The 24,670-nt window shown below is 46.5% G+C and overlaps 1 protein-coding gene across 1 annotated transcript; it reads right to left on the reverse strand.

Annotated features, from left to right (window-relative positions):
* Positions 1 to 830: 830 nt before the first annotated feature.
* Positions 831 to 22,130, reverse strand: LOC140396103 (WD repeat-containing protein 91-like). Its single transcript, XM_072484216.1, has 7 exons — positions 21,976 to 22,130; positions 21,076 to 21,255; positions 20,033 to 20,240; positions 5,256 to 5,338; positions 3,248 to 3,354; positions 1,930 to 2,113; positions 831 to 1,834 (listed from the first exon to the last, which is right to left on the reverse strand). Exons 1-7 carry the CDS (start codon positions 22,096 to 22,098, stop codon positions 1,751 to 1,753), a joined length of 969 nt encoding a protein of 322 aa, XP_072340317.1. The 5' UTR covers positions 22,099 to 22,130; the 3' UTR covers positions 831 to 1,750.
* Positions 22,131 to 24,670: the final 2,540 nt, after the last annotated feature.

A 24,670-nucleotide genomic window follows, 5' to 3' on the forward strand; every position in this document is an offset into this window, starting at 1 on the left:
AATGGACACGAGACTGGCTCACTTTTTGTTCATGTATAGGACCACCCCTCATGCGGTGACTGGGGTAGCTCCCGCAGAACTCCTAATGGGCCGGAAACTTCGCACCCACCTTAGTATGGTTTTCCCGGACATTGGCTCAAAAGTACGCCGCACACAAGAACGGCAGGGACAGGGATTTTCTCGGCATCGGCTGATTCGGCAGTTTGCGCCCGGTGACCCAGTGTTCGTTCGGAATTTTGCTGGTGGTGCCCAGTGGGTTCCTGGTGTAATCTTTCGCCAAACGGGCCCTATATCTTACCAGGTGCAAGCACAGGGTCGTCTCCAGCGCAAACATGTAGATCACGTTCGGTCCAGAAGACTATCCCCGCAAAAGATTCCCCGCCCCCGGAGCTCATTTCTACAGCCGCAGAGACCAGAGAAGGGAAGGTAGTCCTCACAATCTTCCACTGGTGCCTCACTCGAAGCCTGCACAGGTCGTTACAGAACCGAATGGAGATAGAGACGCTGACATGATGGAGGCAGAAGACTCTGACTCCGAGATGGAGACACAGGATGCATCAGAGGGGGAATCCTCGGGTCCACGGGCCGTGGATGTACAACCGTTGCGCCGTTCATCACGGAAGCGCCGGTCTCCGTCTCGTTACACGCTGATCCAGCGCCGCGTGCAAATGGTGTCCGGCCTGCGGCAAAACGAGTCCGACGCCCTCCTTCGCCAAGGTCTTCGGTGGATTCCTTGGACTTTGGGGGGGGGGGGGGGGGGAGGGATGTTATAACCTGCCTACTTACCATTGGCTGGGGACTAATGACAATCCCACAATCCTGTGGGAGTATGAGCTTCCCCAATGAGGGGGGCGGAGAAACCATTAGTAAACTCGAAGTATAAATAAAGCTGGCCAGTTTGGAAACAGCAGGAAGGAGTGTGCAGCAAGGGATGTTGCTGCTGCTGTTATAAATATATGTTATTGTAAATATATGTTATTGTAAATAAATGTTATTACTTTGTATCCTTAAAACTCGTGCTGGATTCTGCGTGGCCCTCACAAAATTAGCTTTGGTGCTTAAGGTAAAATTCAGACAAAACTGACTCTCATCACTGCTCAAGCCAATAGGATTTACCCATGCAGGATCAGATCTGGCTGTAATGCTCTCTATGAATAGCACATAGGCACTTTGTTGGTGATTTGCATGTAAATAGCTCACAGAGGATTATGTGAATCTGTCAACGTGAACCTCAATGGGACCAGAACCTTCAAGAGGAGGTTTGATATGAATCAATTAATTGCTCCATTGTAAATGTCAACTAGTGATAAATTAATTAACTGATATCACACCATTCTGTAAATCAGTAGAAAACTTCCACAATTGTGCTGCTAACTTGTAAAGAGTATTGGGATGCTGAACACCAGTTTTAGGCTGTCAGAACTCTCATTGTGAGACAGCCAAGTGGAATCACCCTTTGTGAAGTTGCACCTAAACCCAGCCCGAGGACAGCTTGCTGACTGCAATGCAGTACAACATACCAAAGCTGTAACAGGGTTCAAGATTTCTTCAAAACATCCCTCTGGCAAGTATTTTACAGAAGAGGTCCAGATATCCTGACCACCCTCCCTCAGATCAATCTGCCTCTTACCTGGGCAGCATGTTTGGACAAGAGCTCCTTCCGTTCTTTCGCATGGTCCAGTACCTTCCTCTGTCGATGCTGCACCAAGTTTGGGTCTCTCTCATGGTCTTGTACCTTACGTGGTCGCTGCTACACTGTGCTGGGGTCAGCAGCTGTGCTCACTAGCACTTTCCCCTCTTTGGAGGCTGAACTCTCTTCTTTACTTTTGGTGGTCTGAACAATAGAAAGAAAGAACCTCCTGATTACAGGACTGTAATGTGGACTGTAGAACGCAAACAGCAAATAGGGCTCGTGTAAACCGTCAATACCTGGTTGTTGGGACTCTCTCTCTTTCCAGAGGACACAGGACTCTGAGAGAACTGCAAGGACCCTGAGTGCACTGGCCCCTTCCCTGGAGGTTTCTTGCTTTGCAGGATGAACAATGATAAAAATGATCCAGTTTTGGTCTGAGAGGACGCCAGTGATGAGGCCCGCTGGCTGGACATCATGTCTCTGGAAATAAACAACAAAATCAAAGTATGCCAAAAAAGCACATCAGACCATAGTGACTTGACTCCAGACCTTCCACAGCAGGCCTGGAACGAGACCTACCCACAGCCAGATCTTAGGATGGAAACTATACCTACTGCAAATGAGGAAGAGATATGATCAAAGGGGCCCAGAATTCTTATAACATGAAAATTCTAAATGTAGGAGCAAGCTGACCTCATACTAAAGATGTAAGACAAATTGAAGCAAAAAAAAAAAAAGTGGTCAATCCCAGGATGAGGTCCCAGCTTTGACTACCAAACTTGGTTGAATTGTCCGATTTATGATTTAACTGAAACTTACAATCACCCCGCCATGACTGGTCAATACCAATGTTGACTGTATGTCTGAATTTGTCCAGTCTCCATCCTTCTTCTCCTGACTTTCGTGCCCACCATTCAATACTATCCTTTTTTACATGGTGTCCCAGTCATGCTGTCACACACCTGGACCTCAGGTAAAGGTTCAGCAAAAAGTAAATAGGGTCAGTTAGCTCAGTTGGCTAGAAGGCTGGTTTGTGGTGCTGAAGTGATGCCAATGGCATGGGTTCAATTCCCGAGCCAGCTGAAAATATTCATGAAGGCCCACATTCTCAATCCTCAGGTTTAATCACCACCCCGTCAGCTCTCTCCCTCAAAGGGGAAAGTAGCGCATGTTCATCTGGGACAATGGCAACTTTCATTTCCAGTCGCGACCCACTGACACCAGTTGGGAACTGTGTGTGCAGAGAGAGGTTGAGGATTTGACAAAACTGGACGCCTGATCTGATGCCCACTGCAATTGAACTACAACAAGGAGCCAAAATCTTCAAACAAGAGGGAGAGAATTACTAAGAAACCATTTAAATAATTTGGACAGTGTAGATGTATTTATTTATTATATTGCAGTTGCCATCTCAGTGAAATGTGATGCACTTTGTTCATGAAGGAGAATCAATAATGTTTCTAATAACATTTTGTATTGTTCTTAAAGCAATTGGGATTGGCTTGTTGGGACTGGGGAGGGATGTTGGGGGATTAGGTCATTGCCCCCGGATTCAATCCAGTGGAATGATGCTTTGGACTGATCTTAGTGCTGATCTTCAGAACCGGTACTCACAATTCCGAATCTCCCAGTCGGTCCATGTTTTGAATATAAGGGGGCAATTTATGGTGAATCAGCTCTTCTTCTTTCTTCATTCTTGCCTGTGCTTGCAGAGCAAACAGCTGAGGTACAACATGAAACATTGAGAAACCGGAACTGTAAATCCTTTACAGTACAACTGACAACCCTGTGAATAACAGCTAGTTCTGTCACATCCCCAATGTGTTCTGACAAACACAGGTAGGGAAGCATAAAGAACAAGTACCCTGACAAACAACCTCAACAATTCTCATACCTATCACAATCCCGGACCAGACTCCAACAGTGGCTAGATACTGTATAGAAACCGCAATACTTTATTTTAATTTTGTAAGACTGTGAGGAAAGGATATCTCACTCCAGGAGTGATTTCATGCAAAATAGGGATATTGTATATTACTAACACCAGTTTAAAAAATATCTATAACATCACACAGAAAGTAGCTTGCAATCACCCTTTAAACAATGCGAATTAATACAGTGAATACAGTAACCCTCAACTGTTATCTTTATTTAAACAACAAAACAAACCACCTCAGTTCTCAATTCACTGTTAAAACAAAACAATGAACAAAGAAAAGTATAGCACAGGAACAGACCCTTCGGCCCTCCAAGCCTGTGCCAACCATGCTGCCCGTCTAAACTAAAATCATCTGCACTTCTGGGGTCCGTATCCCTCTATTCCCAACCTATTCATGTATTTGTCAAGATGCCCCTTAAACGTCACTATCGTCCCCGCTTCCATCACCTCCTCCGGCAGCAGGTTCCAGGCACCCACTACTCTGTGTGTAAAAAACTTGCCTCGAACATCTCCTCTAAACCTTGCCCCTCGCACCTTAAACCTATGCACCCTAGCAATTGACCCCCCCCCCACCCTGGGAAAAAAGCCTCTGACTATCAACTCTGTCTATGCCCCTCAATCTTGTAGACCTATATCAGGTCGCCGCTCAACCTCGATGTTCCAGTGAGAACAAACCAAGTTTATTCAACCTCTCCTCATAGCTAATGCCCTCCATACCAGGCAACATCCTGGTATATCTCATATGCACCCTCTCTAAAGCCTCCACATCCTTCTGGTAGTGTGGTGACCAGAATTGAACACTGTACTCCAAGTGTGGTAGAAACAATACAGTTAGCCCTCAGGAATACCTGATTTACAGAGATGTTCTTTGAGAACGAGAGATCTGTGCCACTGTTTTAAAGAAAAGATCTGAATCCTGTCTGAACTATGCAGAAACTCTGGCTGTATTCCTTCAATAGCTGCTTCATCTCACATTCTAATCAGACCATTCTGAACTGCTTGGAAACACTGCAAATCTGCCTACAGAGATATCTTTAAACTGCAGCAAGAGCAAAATACTTGATTTCTGCTCACAACTTCATCTAGAACTCATCTGAACTACTTTTTGCTGCAAAATGCCTACCGTAGCTCCACCCAGTAACTACATAAATTTACCAAGCTGAAATTCAATTAACTTCACACTTAATCAAATCAAAACTGCATTAACCCAACCTTATGTTGCCTTAATTGACCCCTGGCTCCCAACCTTTTAAACAATTAAAAAATTAGGGTTAGGGTTAGACACACTAACCTAGACTTTTAACCCTCACTGCATGTAACCCTCAACTGTAATGCAATTCTTGCATTCATCACACCTCCACTGATAACTGAGCATACACAGCAAGGCAAAGGCTACAATGAATTACCGGCCTGCTTACAAGCAACTCTCATTTTGAAAGTACACAGCTGAGAATGAAGCACAAATGGGGAAACTGGAAAAAAATGGCAATTCCCAGAAAATCTTGCATGGGAATATCAGTGAATATCACAGTCTTGCGCCTTGGCTTTCCATCCTGCAGTATCCAGACTGGCCCAACCTCAGCCTCACCAGCCCAGAACAAGGGTTTCCACTTGAGCCGCGAGATGGTCACTCCCCAATCCCTCCCACCCCATCCCAACAGTCTCACTGAAATAAAACACTACCTTTTGCTTTAAGACATCATTTTCTTCCTGCAGTTGGGAGCATCTCTGGACCTCTGCATCAAAATTCAGCAACACAGGAACAGGTGACAGAAGTTAGAGAAAAAAAACGTTGCAATTCTCACTTTAATGTCATGTTTAAAACTTTCTGCAGCTTGAAGAGAAATGTCAGTCCTCGCTCCAGAAACTATCTGCACACCTTTACAGAGTCACCTCAGTTTCCTGCCAGTCTTGTGCTGAGGCTCCTCTTGGAAAACTATTGGATAAATCAAGACACATCAATTTCATCAGGTCTAAACCAGAGTCAGATCTACTATAATTGGAGGCCATTATTTATACAACTTGGAGCAGTCATCTACAGACTGCTTTTGCAGTCCTCAACTGGCATCACTGCACCTTTTTTGATAACCTAAACTGCACCTAAACTGGAGGCATACCAAGGATGGTCTGGAGGTTTGCTCCTCGGGAGGGTTTAAACTAGTGCGGCAAGGGTTGGGAACCAGAGCAGTAGGTCTGCAGGTGAAGTAACTGAGAGACTAAAGGCAGCAAGACAGATTTTGGAAAGATGTAAAAGCAATAGGGTTGTTGTGGGTGATTTCAACTTCCCCTTTTTGACTGGGACTCGCTTTGTGCTAGAGGCTTGGATGGGGCAGAATTTGTAAGGAGCATTCAGGAGGGTTTCCTGAAGCAATATGTACATAGTCCAACTAGGAAAGGGGCCAAACTGGATCTGGTATTGGGGAATGATCCCGGCAAGGTGGTCAAAGTTTCAGTAGCGGAGCATTTCGAGAACAGTGACCCTAATGGTAGCACAGTGGTTAGCACTGTTGCTTCACAGCGCCAGGGTCCCAGGTTCGATTCCCGGCTTGGGTCACTGTCTGTGCGGGTTGGATCACTGTCTGTGCGGAGTCTGCAAGTTCTCCCGTGTCTGTGTGGGTTTCCTCTGGGTGCTCCGGTTTCCTCCCACAAGTTCAGAAAGACGTACTGTTCGGTAATTTAGACATTCTGAATTCACCCTCAGTGTACCCAAACTGGCGCCGGAATGTGGCGACTAGGGACTTTATTCAGGAACTTTATTGCAATGTTGTAAGCCTACTTGTGACAATAAAGATTATTATAATTCCCTAAGTTTTAAGGTACACATGGATAAGGATACGAGTAGTCCTCGGATGAAGTTGCTTAATTTGGGGAAGGCTAATTACAACAATATTAGGCAGGAACTGAAGAATTTAGATTGGGGGTGGCTGTTTGAGGGTAAATCAATATTTGACATGTGGGAATCTTTCAAACAGCAGTTGACTCGAATCCAGGACTGGCATGTTGTGTGAAGATGAAGGATAAGTACGGCAAGTTTCGGGAACCTTGGATAAAGAGGGATATTGTGAGCACAGTCAAAAAGAAAAAGGAAGCATTCGTGAGGTCTAGAAGGCTGAGAACAGGCAAAGTGCTTGAAGAATATAAAAGAAGTAGGAAGGAATTTAAGAAAGGAGGTGGAGGGCTAAAAGGGGTCATGAAAATTCTTTGGCAAACAGATTAAGGAAAATCGCAAGGCATTTTATACATATACAAAGAGCAAGCGGGTAGCCAGGGGATGAGTTGGCCCACTCAAGGGCAGAGGAGGAATCTATGAATTTATGAGTGGAGCCAGAGAAAATGGGCGAGGTACTAAATTAGCACTTTGTATCAGTATTCACCAAAGGGAATAACTTGGTGGATGATGAGTCCAGCAAAGGGCGTGTAGATATTCTGGGTCATATTGATTTCAAAAGGAGATGGTATTGCGCATCTTAAAAAGCATTAAGGTGGATAAGTCCCCAGGGTCTGATAGGATCAACCACAGAATACTTAGTGAGGCAAGGGAGGAAATTGCTGGGGCCATGACAGAAATCTTTGTATCCTTATTGGTTATAGGCGAGGTCCCAGGCGACTGGAGAATAGCCAATGTTGTTCCTTGTTTCAGGGAAGAGAAGAATGGATAATCCAAGAAATTATAGGCCGGTGAGCCTTATGTCAGTGGTAGGGAAATTATCGGAAAAGATTCTTAGAGATAGGATTTACTCACATTTGGAAACAAATGGACTTATTAGCGATAGCCAGCATGGTTTTGTGAAAGGGAAGTCATGTCTCACTAACTTGATCGTATTTTTTGAGGAAGTGACGAAGATGATTGATGAAAGTAGGACAGTGGATGTTGTCTACATGGACTTCAGTAAGGCCTTTGACAAGGTCCCTCATGGCAGACTGGTGAAGTCACATGGGATCACAGGTGAGCTGGCAAGATGGATATACAATTGGCTCGATCATAGAAGACAGAGGGTAGCAGTGGAAGGGTGCTTTTCTGAATGGAGGGTAGTGACTAGCGGTGTTCCACAGGGATCAGTGCTGGGAATTTTGTTGTTCATTGTATATACAAATGATTTGGAGGAAAATGTAGTTAGTCTGATTAGTAAGTTTGTGGACGACACAAAGATCGGTGGAGTTGCGGATCATGAAGATTGTCAGAGGATACAGTAGGCTATAGATTGGTTGGAGGTGGATGGAGTTTAATCCAGACAAATGAGAGGTAATGCATTTTGAAAGGTCTAATATAGGTGGGAATTATACAGTAAATGACAGAACCCTTAGGAGTATTGACAGACAAGAGAGATCTCGGCTTACAGGTCCACAGATCACTAGAAGTGGCAACACAGGTGGATAAGGCAGTCAAGATGGCTTACGGCATGCTTGCCTTCTTTGGTCGGGGCACTGAGTATAACAATTGGCAAGTCATGCTGCAGCTGTAGAGAACTTTGGTTAAGCCACATTTACAATATTGCGTACAATTCTTGCTGCCATACTCCCAGAAGGATGTGGATGCTTTGAAAAGGGTACAGAGGTTTACCAGAATGTTGCCTTGTCTGGAGGGCATTAGCAATGAGAGGTTGGATAAACTCGGATTATTTTCACTGGGACAACGAAGGTTGAGGGGCAACCTGATCAAGGTTTACAAAATTATGAGTGGCATGAACAGAGCGAATAGTCAGATTCTTTTTCCCCAGGGTGGAACCTGGGACCCTGGCACTGTGAAGCAATTGGGGACATAGGTTTAAGGTGCAAGGGGGAAAGTTTCGAGGAGAACTGCAAGGCAAGTTTTTTTTACACAGATGGTGGTGAGTGCCTAGAACAAGCTGCCTGGGGAGGTGGTGGAACCAGATACGATAGTGGCGTTTCAGAGGCATCTTGACGAATACATGAATAGGATGGGAATAGAGGGATACAGACCCCGGAAGTGCAGAAGGTTTTAGTTTTGTAAGGCATCATGATCGGTGCAGGTTTGCAGGGCCAAAGGGTCTGTTCCTGTGCTGGACTGTTGTTTGATTTATTCACAATTCATCTGCTCCAACTGTTCAGTCTATTCACTTCTGAAATAAAGAGTGAACATCAAGGTCCCTAGCACGGGAATACTGGGAGACAGAAAGCACAAGACTAAGATCCATGCACTGACAGTGGGTCGACACTTCGGGATAAAAGGGATGAAGACAAAAAGTCTGAAATTATTTTCTGACAAGGAATATTACAGGGCAAAATGGCAAAGTCACTCAGTATGAGGGACTAGAAGATTTTCTGACAGTTTTTTGAAGGGGTGACCAAGAAGGTAGATGAGGGCAGTGCAGTAGACGTTGTCTACATGGACTTTAGCAAAGCCTTTGACAAGGTACCGCATGGTAGGTTGTCGCAGAAGGTTAAAGCTCACGGGATCCAGGGTGAGGTTGCCAATTGGATTCAAAATTGGCTGGATGACAGAAGACAGAGGGTGGTTGTCGAGGGTTGTTTTTCAAACTGGAGGCCTGTGACCAGTGGTGTGCCTCAGGGATCGGTGCTGGGTCTGACGAATGTGATATAAAATAGTTACTTTAGAGATACTAGTTAATGTAATGTAGAAATAAGCCACTTTGATTCTGGCAGTTAGGGACAAAGGGATTTGAGACCGCATGGAAAAAGCAGGAAGAGGTGTGTCTATGAGAGTGATGCTGCATTGATAGGGGCCAGAGAAAGGGATTGGAAGTGAGCCAATCAGAATAGATCAAACAGGTCAGGAGGGATATAGGCTGACCTATGGGCGTCGAGTATGTGAAACTTGATACCATTTGAATTGATTTGCAGAGATCCCTTTGTTTCTTTGTTCATTCGCTTTCTGGGATATAGGAGACTGGAAGTCTCTTATGTTTCTATGAAATGAGTCAAGCTTGCAAGCTAAATAAATAACTTCTTTTTACGTGCGAATCCATCTCAACTTTTATTGAGGCCAGACTGACAGAGAAAGAAATTTGGGAATCAACATTTGGTGCCGAAACCCGGGATTTCTCAGGGCGGTCCTGATCCAACTGCGAAATCAGAATTAGACTGATTATGAACAGGAGGATGGGGAACAAAGGGCCCTCAATGTAGAACTGGAAAACAACCGCGCATTGATTGTTCCCCTCTTCTTATCGTCTGATTAGTCTGGTCACTCGCGGTTGGCACAGAAAGACCGCCTCGACGAAACCACAGGTCAGTCTGGGGATTAGCAATTTAATTGATGGGATTTCATATTGTTGTTTCGGCTTGGGTTAGGGTTTTGGGTTGATGGGACATCTCAAATGATGATTCAATTCCAAGTATAAGGGTTCAGAGGCTGATGTGACTTCAGTAATGAAGGTTCAGTCTATTATATGGGTTCAGGGGCTGATGTGACTTCAGTAGATGAAGGTTCAGTCCAGTATAACTGTTTTTAAATCTGAAGATGGTTCAACTCTATGTGTGAGTGTTTTAAATATATAGTTGATTAAGCTAAAATTGTCTCCTTGGACTGTATTGGCGAAAAACGCAGTTCCGAGGTCTAGTTGAGATTGTGGGGAATGCTGCATATTGGTTGAAGCAGAAGTCTCTCAAAGGGTTAACAGCAGCAGGCGAAGTTGAAAACAGACAGTGCTTCTCACTCAGGCTTTGAGATAACAGCAGCAGCCTGTAGTGTAATCGGATACCTTTCCTTTGAGTCAGTGAACACCAGCAAAGTTACGTTTGAATTAATTAAAGGAAACCAGTGGGTTTCTCCACCTCTTTGATAAAAGTTATTATTTTCGAAAGCAATTGATTGAAATTGCCAGAATCTTAAGTTTTACTTGCTTGAAATAAGGTTTATCTCATTTTATCTGGAGATTAATAGAAACTTAAAGAAGATAATGGACACCATTTTAAAAAGTGTCAATCTGGAGATGATAGTTGATTTTGCTAATACTTATGTGTATGTAAAAGAAAAAAAACTTGTTAAAAGAAAAATTGTTAAGATAAAGAAATAATTAAGTTGTAAATGTTATACAAGTTTGTGTTAAGCAAATTGTAAATTTAGTTCTGAGTTGCGATCAGAGCTAAGCTTGCAAGTTGCAGTAATTCAATTTGAATTTTCAAACATTTTTAAGTTTAAAAAAAAAAAGAGCAAATAGAGAAAAGAAGGACACAGATCTTGAATGCGTTGAATAGCACATTTCAAAGGCCCATAAATCTTTCTGTTATCTTAGACCTAAAATCTAGGAAGACTGAAGAGCCAGAGGAATTTCTGGAGCGTTTTAATGAAATCTACCGGGGGCAGTCAGGCGATTTGCTGTATCAAAATGGTCAGAATTCCCCTCAATACTGTGCTATGTTAATGCATTGCCTACCACCTTCTGTGGTTACTGCTGTGAAATGTAATAACATGAATTGGACAGAGAACGACCCTTCCCAGATGGCAAGGGCAGTCAGATTTTATTGGAAGGAGGGTGTAGGCCAAGAAGGAGGCTCAGTTACAAAGGTTAAGACTGAGTATGTAATGAAAAAGGATGATCTGCGACCCCAACAAGCGGCAGAAATGGTAGTTTACCAGCAGGAGCCCCAATATAGTGACTTTGGGTGGGTGGATCAGCGAAGAGGAGAATGAGACAACAGTGCTATATTTCTATCACCCCCCAGTGGTGGACGTTAGACGTTGAACAGTCACTGCATCACGTTACCCTGGCCTATGACAGAACTGGACGAAACAGGGAGTTGGAGGACAAATACCGGCCATTACTTGAGACCGAATGGCCAGTCAAGGTTACAGCCACAGTCATAGGAAAAGAAGGTACAGCCGATTTTGTTACAATATCACCACATTTATGGCCACAGTCAGCTTTGGTAAGCCCTCATATTACACGTCAGGTCCATGACCAGTACCATGCCAGGGATATGGGGCGAATGGTCAGCATCTTACCGCAGCTCGTCAGAATAGGTATGAGATATACCTTTTGAACAATCCACGTCTGACATTTAAATACTGTACCACTATCAATCCAGCCTGTTTTCTTAGCGGTCCCCCTGTCCATGAGGACGCGCCTGGTCAAGAATGTTTAGCCTTGATTCAGGAAACTACCACAATAAGGGGCGATTTGAGTGACATTTCGTCAGAACAACCTGACATGATTATGTGTGGTCAAATATCCCACCGGGGTTTAGTTAATGACCTACTGCAGGCCCTCCTTATGCCAGCGCAGATTTCCGTTATTAAATGCGCTGCCCACACGAATGGTACAACCCCAGTTGACGTTGGTAATGAACGAGCAGATCGTGCAGCGCGAACAGCCGCGCAAATTCAGCAAGTGATGGTGCCTAAGATGTTAAGTCAGACTAAACGATCTACTATAAATATGTCTGCTTCTGACAAGTCAATGCCAACCATCCAAGACGTCATAAGGTTACAGGAGGACGCTCCTGAGAGTGATAAACAAATGTGGAAACGGTTAGGTTGTACATATGATTCTGTTTCCTCTTTATGGACCACGCCTGCACATCAGACTTGTATGTCTGATGTGCTGGCTTTATGGGTCATTGAATGTGTACACTTTGCAACTCATTGTGGGGCTCGAGGGACTAGTGATTTGTTGCTGGACACTTGGTGGCACCCTAAAATGCAGGGGTTGGCCCAAAGTATCAGTAATCGGTGTTTGATTTGTCAGCAATATAACACCGGAAAAGGTATCCCTTGTGGGAAGGGGCAAACCCCGTTGCCCAGTGGTCCCTTTGAGACGCTCCAAATGGATTACATTGAGTTGGAAAGGTGTCAATGTTACAAATATGTTTTGGTCATTGTGGATGTGTTCAGCAGATGGGTCGAGGCGTATCCGACTATCGATAATAAAGCTGCTACTGTGGTTAAAGTCTTGATGAGGGAAATCATTCCCCGGTACGGTATACCAGCTCAGTTAAGTTCTGATAATGGGCCTCATTTTATTGGACAAATTAACAAGGAGTTTTGCTCCCAGTTGGGCATACGCCAGCAGTTACACTGTGCTTACAGACCGCAGGCGGCCGGGTTGGTTGAGAGACACAATCAGACCCTCAAAACTAAATTGGCTAAATTAAGAGCAGACACGGGACTGACATGGCTTAAGTTGCTCCCAGTTGCCCTCTTCCAGCTGCGGGTTACACCTGCGGGACCGGCCCGGCTCTCTCCCGCCGAGATTCTTTATGGCAGGCCTCTTAGAACTCCCTGGAGCCTGCAGGTTCCCAGACTGGTTCAGTTTCATCAGATGACTGAAGAAATGACCGCCTATGTTCTAGCCCTCACGCAAGTGCTCAAGGAACTCCATGGCCAGGTCCGCGCGGCTCACCAGCCATTGCCCCCAGTACCTAGCTCACTTTCAGTCCAGCCCGGTAGTTATGTCATGGTCAAAAATTGGACTAGGAAGGGGTCGGAGCCGCGATGGGACGGGCCCTTCCAAGTTCTCCTTACCACCCCCACAGCAGTTAAAGTGGAGGGGCGAAGTGCTTGGGTCCACCTACATCACTGTAAATTGAGTCCATCTCCACTACTGTAAAAGGTCGGATACTAACCTGCCTCCCTTCTCCAGTGCTATTTTACAGGTGTGGAGCATGATGGAGTGGCTACGCATCATCTGTCTGATATTTGGCCTCACTTCGCTTGGCGTGTTATTGGCGATGGACATGGAAAAGGGGAATATTATGTATCTGTGTAGCCCCAACCAATCTACAAGGATACATCACCTATGCAAAGGTGATGTTCTTCGCTGCCCCCATATACGAGGACATGGTATCGACTCATGGAAGGTCATCAAAGTTAAGGAGAATGCAGGAGTCATGAAGCAGTTGCACCGGTCCCGGCGATGGGAAGGGAACATTATATGGACATTGCCTTGTTTTTGGAATACATGTAAATTTGATTTTGGATGTGTTAAGAGTGGTACAATAAAGGTAAAATCAGGCTGTCAGAAGAGTGTAGGAAGAGGCTATGAGAAAGAGAAAGGGACTAGAGAGAGGACGGGGCGTATGAGAAGGGAAGTACAGCTAGAACGTAGGTTACCGGGAGATACACTTAAGTTAATTAAAGGCCAAACTGAGGAAAACCCGGGTTGTATGAATCTCTTCTACCAGATTTACCACCGCTTGTATGGCCAGGGACGGGTTGTCTGCTACCCAAACCCCGCAGCGGTGTCTAGGTTATTTTCTGTTTCACCGCTTTGGGGCACTCCCCGAACGGTGGTTCATTGTCAGCATTCCGAACCACTGCCCGATCAGGTCACTCTTCCTTACGATCCGGGTTCAGCACCACCGGCTATTTGCCTTCCCCTTCCTCGGGATAATTCCCATTCACAGTACGATAGGCTGCGACGGTGGAGGGCGCACATACCTAGCCACTTCACTCCCAATAGGGATTCCCGGTCGTACGAGAATTGCTTCAGCAGTGAAGGATATGGCTGTTTGCTGGTATAGGTGGACACAAATATAACATGTCTGTTTCCCACCTGTACGGACAGGAGGTGCCATATCACCCAGGCGTCTGGCCAATGCGTTTGTTACAACACCACTTGCGTTCCATTGAACGCCGGCCTCCAGCTCCTCTGTGGCTGGGCGAATGTCTCTCATATCACTGTTGGGACTAGGGCTTTCCGCATTGCTGGGCGGCCCGAATGGCATTTCAAAGTTGGATAAACTGGGAGGTGTGGGGGGTTCCTTGGCTGTCAGTGATCGGAATTATTTTATTTGCGGCCTTACCATCTTGGGAAATGAAACCTTGGGAGCCCTCGGGGCAATAACCAAGGAGTTGTCTCAGCTACGGTTGTTTGCAATGCAGAACCGGTATGCTCTTGACTATCTTCTGGCCCGTGAGGGTGGGGTATGCGCCATAGTACAGGGCAAGTGTATCATGGGAGTTCAGGACTTGACCGCTAACATCACTAAATTTATGGATCGCATACGGGATCACTTGGACGGGATGCAGGATCCTGGCTCTTGGGGTAACTGGGGATTTGGAGGATGGAAGGACTGGTTGATAAATATGGCCATGTATCTAGTGGTAGCTATCGGCTGCATCTTTGTGGGCCTGGCCATCCTTAAATGTGTGATGGGTAGAATGCGGGGCGCACTGGATCAGATCACCGCCCCAATCACCGAAAAAAAAAATTTAACTGTTAAAATCCATGAGGGTGAGGCAGATGAAGGGGGGCTAAGACAGGAATTGGAAATGCAGCGACGGATCTTTTAGATGAGGAACCGTAGCTATGGATTGGATAGTTCGGTTATCATGGAATGATAAAAGGAGGGAATGACGAATGTGATATAAAATAGTTACTTTAGAGATACTAGTTAACGTAATGTAGAAATAAGCCACTTTGATTCTGGCAGTTAGGGACAAAGGGATTTGAGACCGCATGGAAAAAGCAGGAAGAGGTGTGTCTATGAGAGTGATGCTGCATTGATAGGGGCCAGAGAAAGGGATTGGAAGTGAGCCAATCAGAATAGATCAAACAGGTCAGGAGGGATATAGGCTGACCTATGGGCATCGAGTATGTGAAACTTGATACCATTTGAATTGATTTGCAGAGATCCCTTTGTTTCTTTGTTCATTCGCTTTCTGGGATATAGGAGACTGGATGTCTCTTATGTTTCTATGAAATGAATCAAGCTTGCAAGCTAAATAAATAACTTCTTTTTACGTGCGAATCCATCTCAACTTTTATTGAGGCCAGACTGACAGAGAAAGAAATTTGGGAATCAACAGGTCCACTGTTATTTGTGATTTATATTAATGATTTGGATGAGAATTTAGGAGGCATGGTTAGTAAGTTTGCAGATGACACCAAGATTGGTGGCACAGTGGATAGTGAAGAAGGTTATCTAGGATTGCAACGGGATCTTGATCAATTAGGCCAGTGGGCCGACGAATGGCAGATGGAGTTTAATTTAGATAAATGTGAGGTGATGCATTTTGGCAGATCGAATCAGGCCAGGACCTACTCAGTTAATGGTATGGCGTTGGGGAGAGTTATAGAACAAAGAGATCTAGGAGTACAGGTTCATAGCTCCTTGAAGGTGGAGTCGCAGGTGGACAGGGTGGTGAAGAAGGCATTCGGCATGCTTGGTTTCATTGGTCAGAACATTGAATACAGGAGTTAGGACGTCTTGTTGAAGTTGTACAAGACATTGGTACGGCCACACTTGGAATACTGTGTGCAGTTCTGGTCACCCTATTATAGAAAGGATATTATTAAACTAGAAAGAGTGCAGAAAAGATTTACTAGGATGTTACCGGGACTTGATGGTTTGAGTTATAAGGAGAGGCTGGATAGACTGGGACTTTTTTCCCTGGAGCGTAGGAGGCTTAGGGGTGATCTTATAGAGATCTATAAAATAATGAGGGTCATGGATAAGGTAGATAGTCAACATCTTTTCCCAAAGGTAGGGGAGTCTAAAACTAGAGGGCATAGGTTTAAGGTGAGAGGGGAGATTCAGAAGGGCCCAGAGGGGCAATTTCTTCACTCAGAAGGTAGTGAGTGTCTGGAATGTGCTGCCAGAGGTAGTAGTAGAGGCGGGTACAATTGTGTCTTTTAAAAAGCATTTAGATAGTTACATGGGTAAGATGGGTATAGAGGGTTATGGGCCAAGTGCGGGCAACTGGGACTAGCCTAATGGTAAAAACTGGGCGGCATGGACTGGTTGGGCTGAAGGGCCTGTTTCCATGCTGTAAACTTCTATGATTCTTCTATGATTCTAGTAGGCAAATGCTTCTAGTCCACTTGAATTGGGCGGCATCATTCAACTTCAAGTTGGTAAATATATTAGTTTCCCCTTGATTTACCTTCCATTAAGATTGTGGACCAATGCATTTATATCAAATCACCAAAGTAACCATAGCATTTCAGCATTCAATGAAGTTAAGCACATTAATACAGGATGAAGTCCGTACTAACAGAACATGAGCACAAACTTTTCCGTATCAAAGTTTTACAAACGCTGTTCGAAATGACTGGTTTAGATTTACCTTTAGCAGATTCCAGGTATAAAGAGAGCAACTCAAATCCACCAACTTAATTTTAAAGCAGAAAAAAATGCTAGCTATAGAAACATAATCAGACAAAAATTCACACCCAAGAAATATGAAGATGGGTGGCCAAATGCTTCAGAGGTTTTCAGAGGGTCATAAAGAGAAGCGGATAACACCAAGACTGAGGGAGACCTCCCCCTTGAAAGTATTATCAAGCTTGGTTTCTGTTGGGATGAACAAGCAGTTATCACATTCCTTAAAGATATAATTTGTCAGAAAGGCAAGGTAATGGGTGCGTTTAACTCCAAAAGCCAGAAATTTTTATCTTGCAAATGTAAACCCGTGTTTGAATATGTACAGCAAAACAATAGGTGGCAGAGAGGGGGAGGTAGAGGTTGGATGAGCAGAAATGTCCTCTTGTTCTCAATGTTCTCCCTGGTAACATTCGGTACTTCTTGAACTCGGAGTGAAATAGTCCTCTCGACTTTCTTTCATAACATCTCATATTTAACTCATCTCCACTATTTGCTTTATCAATTCGGTGCACAATCGGGACGCTTTCAAACGCTACTGTGTTGCAAAGGCTTTACCTATCCTGCAGCAGCCTTAGGCAAGAAGGGAACCCCTGATTCTGGTTACTCCATTCCATAGTCTGAGTCCAAGTGATTGGTTCACACAGAAATTTCCTTCATTAGCGTCCCCAAGGCTGAGGTTAAGAAGCTGACCAAGCAGGGAGGACAGAGTTCACCCCTATTCCACAATGAAGCAGTGTGCCAGTAAGGGGAAAATAAACGTCATCTGGCTTGTACCAGAATCAAATGGCACAGGCTTTTTGAGTTAGCTAAGATCTATGCCAGGTAAAGCAACACAACCAGTTCCAGGGCGGCTGGTCCAGGACAGGGGAAGGAAGCAGTGAGAGTTGTTATGATCACTGTACAGGAAGACCAGCTGGAACTGACTGAATCAGGTCAAGTTGTGATACCCTCTGTGGTCCCACATCCCTGCCCAAGGCAGTGGTGGCTCAGTTGGCCCTACAAGCCTGCTCTGCTATTCATTACAATCATGGCTGATCATCAAGTTCAATACCTTGATTCTGCCCCCCACCCCAACCATATCCCTTCAGCCCCAAGAGCTATATCTCATTCCTTCTTGAAATTACACGTTTTGGTCTCAACTACTTTCTGTGGTAGTGAATTCCACAGATTCACCACTCTCGGGGTAAAGAAATTTCTCCTCACTTCAGTCCTAAAAGGTTTACTCCTTGTCCTCAAACTAGGACCCCTTGTTCTGGACTCTCCCACCATCAGGAACTCAATCCACCTTGACTAATCCTGTTAGCCATGATGTGGAGATGCCGGCGTTGGACTGGGGTGAGCACAGTAAGAAGTCTTACAACAGCAGGTTAAAGTCCAACAGGTTTGTTTCAAACACTAGCTTTCGGAGCACTGCTCCTTCCTCAGGTGAAGGTTAGAATAAGTTTCTAAATGATCCCCTCTCACTCTTCTAAACTCCAATATAACCCGAAACGATTTAGTCGCTCCTCATAGGAGTCCCGCCATCCCAGGAATCAACCTGGTAAACCTTCGCTGCACTCCCTCCATAAGAAGAACATCCTTCCTCAGATAAGGACACCAAAACTGTACACAGTACTCCAGGTGTGACCTCACCAATACCTTATACAATTACAGTAAAATGTCTCTATTCCTATACTCCAATCCTCTCGCTATGAAGGCGAACATACCATTTGCTTTCTTTATTGCCTGTTGTACCTGCGCGCTTACTTTCAGTGACTGATGCACAAGGACACCAAGGTCACGCTGAGTATCCACCTCCCTCCATTTACACCCGTTCAAATAGTCTGCCTTCCTATTTTTGCCACCGAAGCAGATAAGCTCACATTTATTTATTGTACTGCATCTGCCATGTATTGCCACTCACTCAAATTCCGCTGAAGCATCTCTGCATTCTCCTCACAGCTCACCCTCCCACCCAACTTTGTATCATCTGTAAATTTGGAGATAATACATTTAGTTCCCTCGCCCAAATCATTAATATATGTGAACAGTTGGGGTCTTTGCACAGATCCCTGCGGTACCCCACTAGTCCCTGCATGCCAATCAGAAAAAGACCCATTTATTCCAACTTTTTGCTTTCTGTCTGCTAACCAGCTTTTTATTCATCTCAAGACACTACCCGTAATCCCACGTGCTTTAACTTTATATATTAATCTGATGTGTGATCTTGCCGTGAGCCTTCTAAAAATCTAAATAAACCATATCCACCAGTTCTCCCTGGTCAACTCGACTAGTTACATCTTCAAAGAATTCTAGTAGATTTGCCAAGCATAATTTTCCTTTCACAAATCCATGCTGACTTTGCCTGATTACACCACTGCATTCCAAATACTGTGCTATGAAATCGTTGATTGTTGACTGCTATCGAAGTTAGGCTCACGGGTCTACCTCTCTTTGTGAACAGGAATACTTTTGCTAACCTCCAATCTGTAGGAACCATTCCGGAGAACCTCCAAAGTATTTTGGAAAATGACCACCAATGGATCTGTTCTATCTCGGTACTTCCTTAAGTACTCTGGGATGAAGATTATCAGACCCAGGAAATTTGTCCACCTTCAATTTCATTAATTGCCCCCAAATCATTTTTTTATTAATACTAATACTATTATTAGTATTAATACTAATTTCCTTCAGCTCCTCCCTAAAAATTGTGTATCTCAGAACTTCTAGTACATTATTCATGTCTTCCTTTTTGCAGACAGAAGCAAAGTATGAATTCATTTCCTCAGCCCCTTCTGATCTTATGATACAGGGAGGTCATTGATGAAGCAGCTGAAGGTGGTTGGCCCTAGAACACTGCCTGAGGAACTCCTGCAGTGATGTCCTGGGGCTCAGATAATTGGTCACCAACAATCACAACTACCTTTGTTTCAGCTGTGACTTAAGCCAGTGGAGAGCTTTCCCCGATTCTCAATTTTATATGCATGCCACAACCCTATTTGTTCTAGTGATCGCTTCACGATGCTGTTCATGCACATTTTAAGAGTTATGTATCTGATAGCCAGGATCTTTAACTTTCTCCGGCCACTGTAAATCATTTTATTGAAGGGCGTGTAACACTGCACCTTTCTAATGTGATCTTTATTTGCCAGACACTGCGGAAGACACTGGGCGGAAAATTATGGCTGGGTTTTTAAACTAAGTCAAACATGACAAAAGAATAAATCTGACAGATGGGGGGGGATACTAGATTTTGAAAAGACCACAAAGGATTGAGGCAGAACAGAAAGGATTGATAAGGGATTGAAATTAGTAGCAAGTCTAAATCTGTTACTTTACCTCAATTATCAATCTGCTGAGAGCTATGAAGTTACTCCCCTTCGGTTTTGGTGACAAGTGGAACAAGTGAAAACGGAAGTGCAGATAGCAGATCCATATGACAAAAAGGATATGCATGCACTGGAAGAGCACACTCAGGAAGTTGTGCAATGACACCAGGAAAGTCTCTGCCCATTGCTTGGAGAAGTAAGTGGCGAACACCAGGTTCTGATCTGGATTTGGAATGAAGGGAAGAATAAACCATTCTTTCCATTCCGGCTGGTTCTGTAATTCCAGGGCCTGCTTCTGGAAGAATTCCTGGGCTTTGTCAATTTTATTAGACTGCAAGAAAAAGGAAATGGAAAAATTATGCTCCTTCCTTCCCCAAGTTCTACTTTACAAACCTGAAATGTTATTTTAAGACACGTTTGAAAAGCCTCTATAAAATCCCCATTCCCTACAAATCGCTGAGATGGGGGTAAAACTAACATGCTGACCAGGACGATCATTCAGGTCTATCCTGAATTAACTGATCCCAGACAGGGCAAAATCTAGAGACCTCTGGACTCAAGAAGGGAAATATGAAAGTGTTCCTGATTACAATCCAGGGGATTTGTTGGAATAATTGGATTGAAATCAGGAAACAAATCAAGATCAATTGGTATGGAATCCACACGATCAATTAATTAATTAATCAACATTCATTGTCCAGAATGTTGAATGGTCACTGCAGCAGGATCGGAGGTCTGGGGCGACCTCTACAACCAACTGCAGAGAAAGACACTGATATTTCCTGAAGTGCAAAGGAGGTTGCGAATGCATCTTATTTCAGCTGACACCAGCATTGAATGAAATAAGTACTGCATTCACCGAATTCACCTCGTGCAGCTTTACGAACTATCTAATCTGGTAAAGCTGCAGAATAAACCTCTTGTCCCCATCAAACACTCCCAGGACAGTTAAAGCACGGGGTTAGATACAGAGTAAAGCTTCCTCTACACTGTCCCCATCAAACACTCCCAGGACAGGTACAGTACAGTTTCAGGTACAGAGTAAAGCTCCCTCTATATTATTAAAAATGCTCCCAGGACAGGTACAGCACAGGTTAGATACAGAGTAAAATGCCTATACTAACGCATCAAACACTCCTGTGTCATGTAGAATACAGAACGAGTACCTGAATAGTGTGGACCAGATAGTAACGGTAAAGGCTGGTTTTCAGCTTGTTGACTGTGTGTCTATAAGCATCCTCCAGCCTGCTGAACAGGCGCTGATCCAGATAACCCCAGTATTCACGCAGTCCATTGAGGTCGTAACTCTGAATCAAATGCTGCAGCTGTTCTACAATTTTATCAACCTGTGAAAAAATATAAAGATCATTCAATCATTAGCATCGCAAAAGTCAGCTTTTTAAATCATTAGGATTTGTGTACGATGCAGATGATCTTTTACTACTGTGAATTCTCCAAAACAGTTTCCATGGTTAATATCATTCACACAGCTCACATTACCAGTTAAAGCTTCATGGGAGAACTGCTTAATTGTAATAACATAGACTTAACACAGCATGGCAGAGTATGTCCTCAACTGAATACCATCTTCATTTCTGAAAGTCTGCCTTTGTTATAGATTCTCCCACGAGGGGAAATATCCGACCAGCATCATCCCATCAAGCCCCCTCAGATTTTAGTTGTTTCAATAAGATTACCTCTCATTCTTCGAAATTCCAATGAATGCAAGTGCAACTTTCTTACCCTTTTAAGTCCCTCATCCCAGAATTAATCCAGGCAACCTTCTCTGAACTGCCTCGAATGCAAGTATATTCCTCTTTAAATAAGGAGAGTAAAGCTGGACACAATGCTACAGGTGTAGTCTCACCAACAATCTGTACAATTCTAACAATACTTCTCTCATGTTCCCACTTAATACTCCATCTGCCAATTCTTTGCCCAACCAAGGCAATGAAACCAGAGAGAAGATGGTCTCCAATTTGCCTTCATTTTATAGCAACTCAGTCAGAAAGCAACTCAAACTCTGGTCTTTAACACCAGGCTTGCCAGAGTTTCCTGCAACTCACTCGAAATCCTTTCTCCTTGTCCGTCCTGATTTCAGTGTCAAATGTTTTGAGCGTACTGCTCAATTCTCGAAAGAGGAGGTACTCCCGAACCAGCTCATCCATTCGCTCCACTGCCGATGCCATGATTCAGCAGACCAACCTAGACAGTGAAACAAAGAAGTGTGAACAGAAATGTATACTCACTGAACAATGTCACTGATAGGGTGACACTGTAACTAAACTGCACCAATGGGTGGCAGATGCCACTTTCTTGCCGCACAGACAACAGAGTGACCATCGGCCATGGACAACCCCTTCACACAATGCAGGACTGTCTCCTACTCCCCCCCTCGCCCCCCCCGGGTCTCTCTCTTCCTCCCCCCCCGGGTCTCTCTCCTCCTACTCCCCCCCCCCCCCCCCGGGCTCTCTCCTCCCTCCCCTCCCTCCCGGGTCTCTCTCTTTCCCCCCCCCCCCCCGGGGTCTCTCTCTCTACCCCCCTCCCCCGGGTCTCTCTCTACCCCCCCCCCCGGGTCTCTCTCTCCTCCCCCCCCCGGGTCTCTCTCTCCTCCCCCCCCGGGTCTCTCTCTCCTCCCCCCCCGGGTCTCTCTCTCCTCCCCCCCCCCGGTCTCTCTCTCCTCCCCCCCCCCCCCCCCGGGTCTCTCTCCTCCCCTCCCCTCCCTCCCGGGTCTCTCTCTTCCCCCCCCCCCCCGGGTCTCACTCCCACCCCCCCCCCCCCCCCCCCCCGGGGGTCTCTCGCTCCACCCCCCCCCCCCCGGGTCTCTCTCTACCCCCCACCCCCGGGTCTCTCTCTACCCCCCACCCCCGGGTCTCTCTCTACCCCCCCCCGGGTCTCTCTCTCCTCCCCCACCCCCCCGGGTCTCTCTCTCCTCTCCCCCCCCCCCGGGTCTCTCCCTCTCTCTCCCCCTGGGTCTCTCTCTCCCCCGGGTCTCTCTCTGTCGCCTCCCCTGGGTCTCTCCTCCCCCCCACCCGGGTCTGTCTCCCCGCCACCCCCCCCCCCCCCCGGGTCTCTCTCTCTCTCTCTCTCTCCCCCCGGGTCTCTCTCTCTCTCTCCCCCCGGGTCTCTCTCTCTCTCTCCCCCCAGGTCTCTCTCTCTCTCTCCCCCAGGTCTCTCTCTCTCTCTCCCCCCGGGTCTCTCTCGCCCCTTGGGTCTCTCTCTCTCTCTCTCTCCCCCGGGTCTCTCTCTCTCTCTCTCTCCCCGGGTCTCTCTCTCTCTCTCTCTCCCCGGGTCTCTCTCTCTCTCTCTCCCCGGGTCTCTCGCTCTCTCTCTCCCCGGGTCTCTCTCTCTCTCTCCCCGGGTCTCCCTCTCTCTCTCCTCGGGTCTCTCTCTCCCCGGGTCTCTCTCTCTCTCCCCAGGTCTCTCTCTCTCTCCCCGGGTCTCTCTCTCTCCCCCTGGGTCTCTCTCTCTCTCTCTCTCTCTCTCCCCCCGGGTCGCTCTCTCTTTCTCTCTCTCCGCGGGTCTTTCTCTCTCTCCCCGTGTCTCTCTCTCTCTCCCCGTGTCTCTCTCTCTCTCCCCGTGTCTCTCTCTCTCTCCCCGGGTCTCTCTCTCTCTCCCCGGGTCTCTCTCTCTCTCTCTCCCCGGGTCTCTCTCTCTCTCTCCCCGGGTCTCTCTCTCTCTCTCCCCGGGTCTCTCTCTCTCTCTCCCCGGGTCTCTCTCTCCGCGGGTCTCTCTCTCTCCCGCCGGGTCTCTCTCTCTCTCTCTCTCCCCGGGTCTCACTCTCTCTCCCCTGGGTCTCTCTCTCTCTCCCCCCCGGGTCTCTCTCTCTCCCCCCGGGTCTCTCTCTCTCTCTCCCCCCGGGTCTCTCTCTCTCTCTCCCCCCGGGCTCTCCTCTCTGTCTCCCCCCGGGTCTCTCTCTACCCCCGGGTCTCTCTCTCTCTCCCACCCGGGTCTCTCTCTCTCTCTCTCCCCGGGTCTATCTCTCTCCCCGGGTCTCACTCTCTCTCCCCAGGTCGCTCTCTCTCTCCCCAGGTCTCTCTCTCTATCCCCCCCCGGGTCTCTCTCCCTATCCCCCCCCGGGTCTCTCTCTCTCTCTATCTCACCCCAGGTCTCTCTCTCTCCCCAGGTCTCTCTCTCAATCCCCCCCCCCCCCCGGGTCTCTCTCTCTCCGGGTCTCTCTCTCGCTCTATCTGTCTCTCTCCGGGTCTCTCTCTCGCTCTATCTCTCTCTCCCCGGGTCTCTCTCTCTCTCTCCCCGGGTCTCCCTCTCTCTCTCCTCGGGTCTCTCTCTCCCCGGGTCTCTCTCTCTCTCCCCAGGTCTCTCTCTCTCTCCCAGGTCTCTCTCTCTCTCCCCGGGTCTCTCTCTCTCCCCCTGGGTCTCTCTCTCTCTCCCCCCGGGTCGCTCTCTCTTTCTCTCTCTCCCCGGGTCTTTCTCTCTCTCCCCGTGTCTCTCTCTCTCTCCCCGGGTCTCTCTCTCTCTCTCCCCGGGTCTCTCTCTCTCTCTCCCCGGGTCTCTCTCTCTCTCTCCCCGGGTCTCTCTCTCTCTCTCCCCGGGTCTCTCTCTCTCTCTCCCCGGGTCTCTCTCTCCGCGGGTCTCTCTCTCTCCCGCCGGGTCTCTCTCTCTCTCTCTCTCCCCGGGTCTCACTCTCTCTCTCCCCCGGGTCTCTCTCTCTCTCCCCCCGGGTCTCTCTCTCTCCCCCCGGGTCTCTCTCTCTCTCTCCCCCCGGGTCTCTCTCTCTCTCTCCCCCCGGGCTCTCTCTCT

This window comes from Scyliorhinus torazame, chromosome 19 (genome assembly GCF_047496885.1).
Source record: "Scyliorhinus torazame isolate Kashiwa2021f chromosome 19, sScyTor2.1, whole genome shotgun sequence".
Taxonomy (NCBI): Eukaryota; Metazoa; Chordata; class Chondrichthyes; order Carcharhiniformes; family Scyliorhinidae; genus Scyliorhinus; species Scyliorhinus torazame.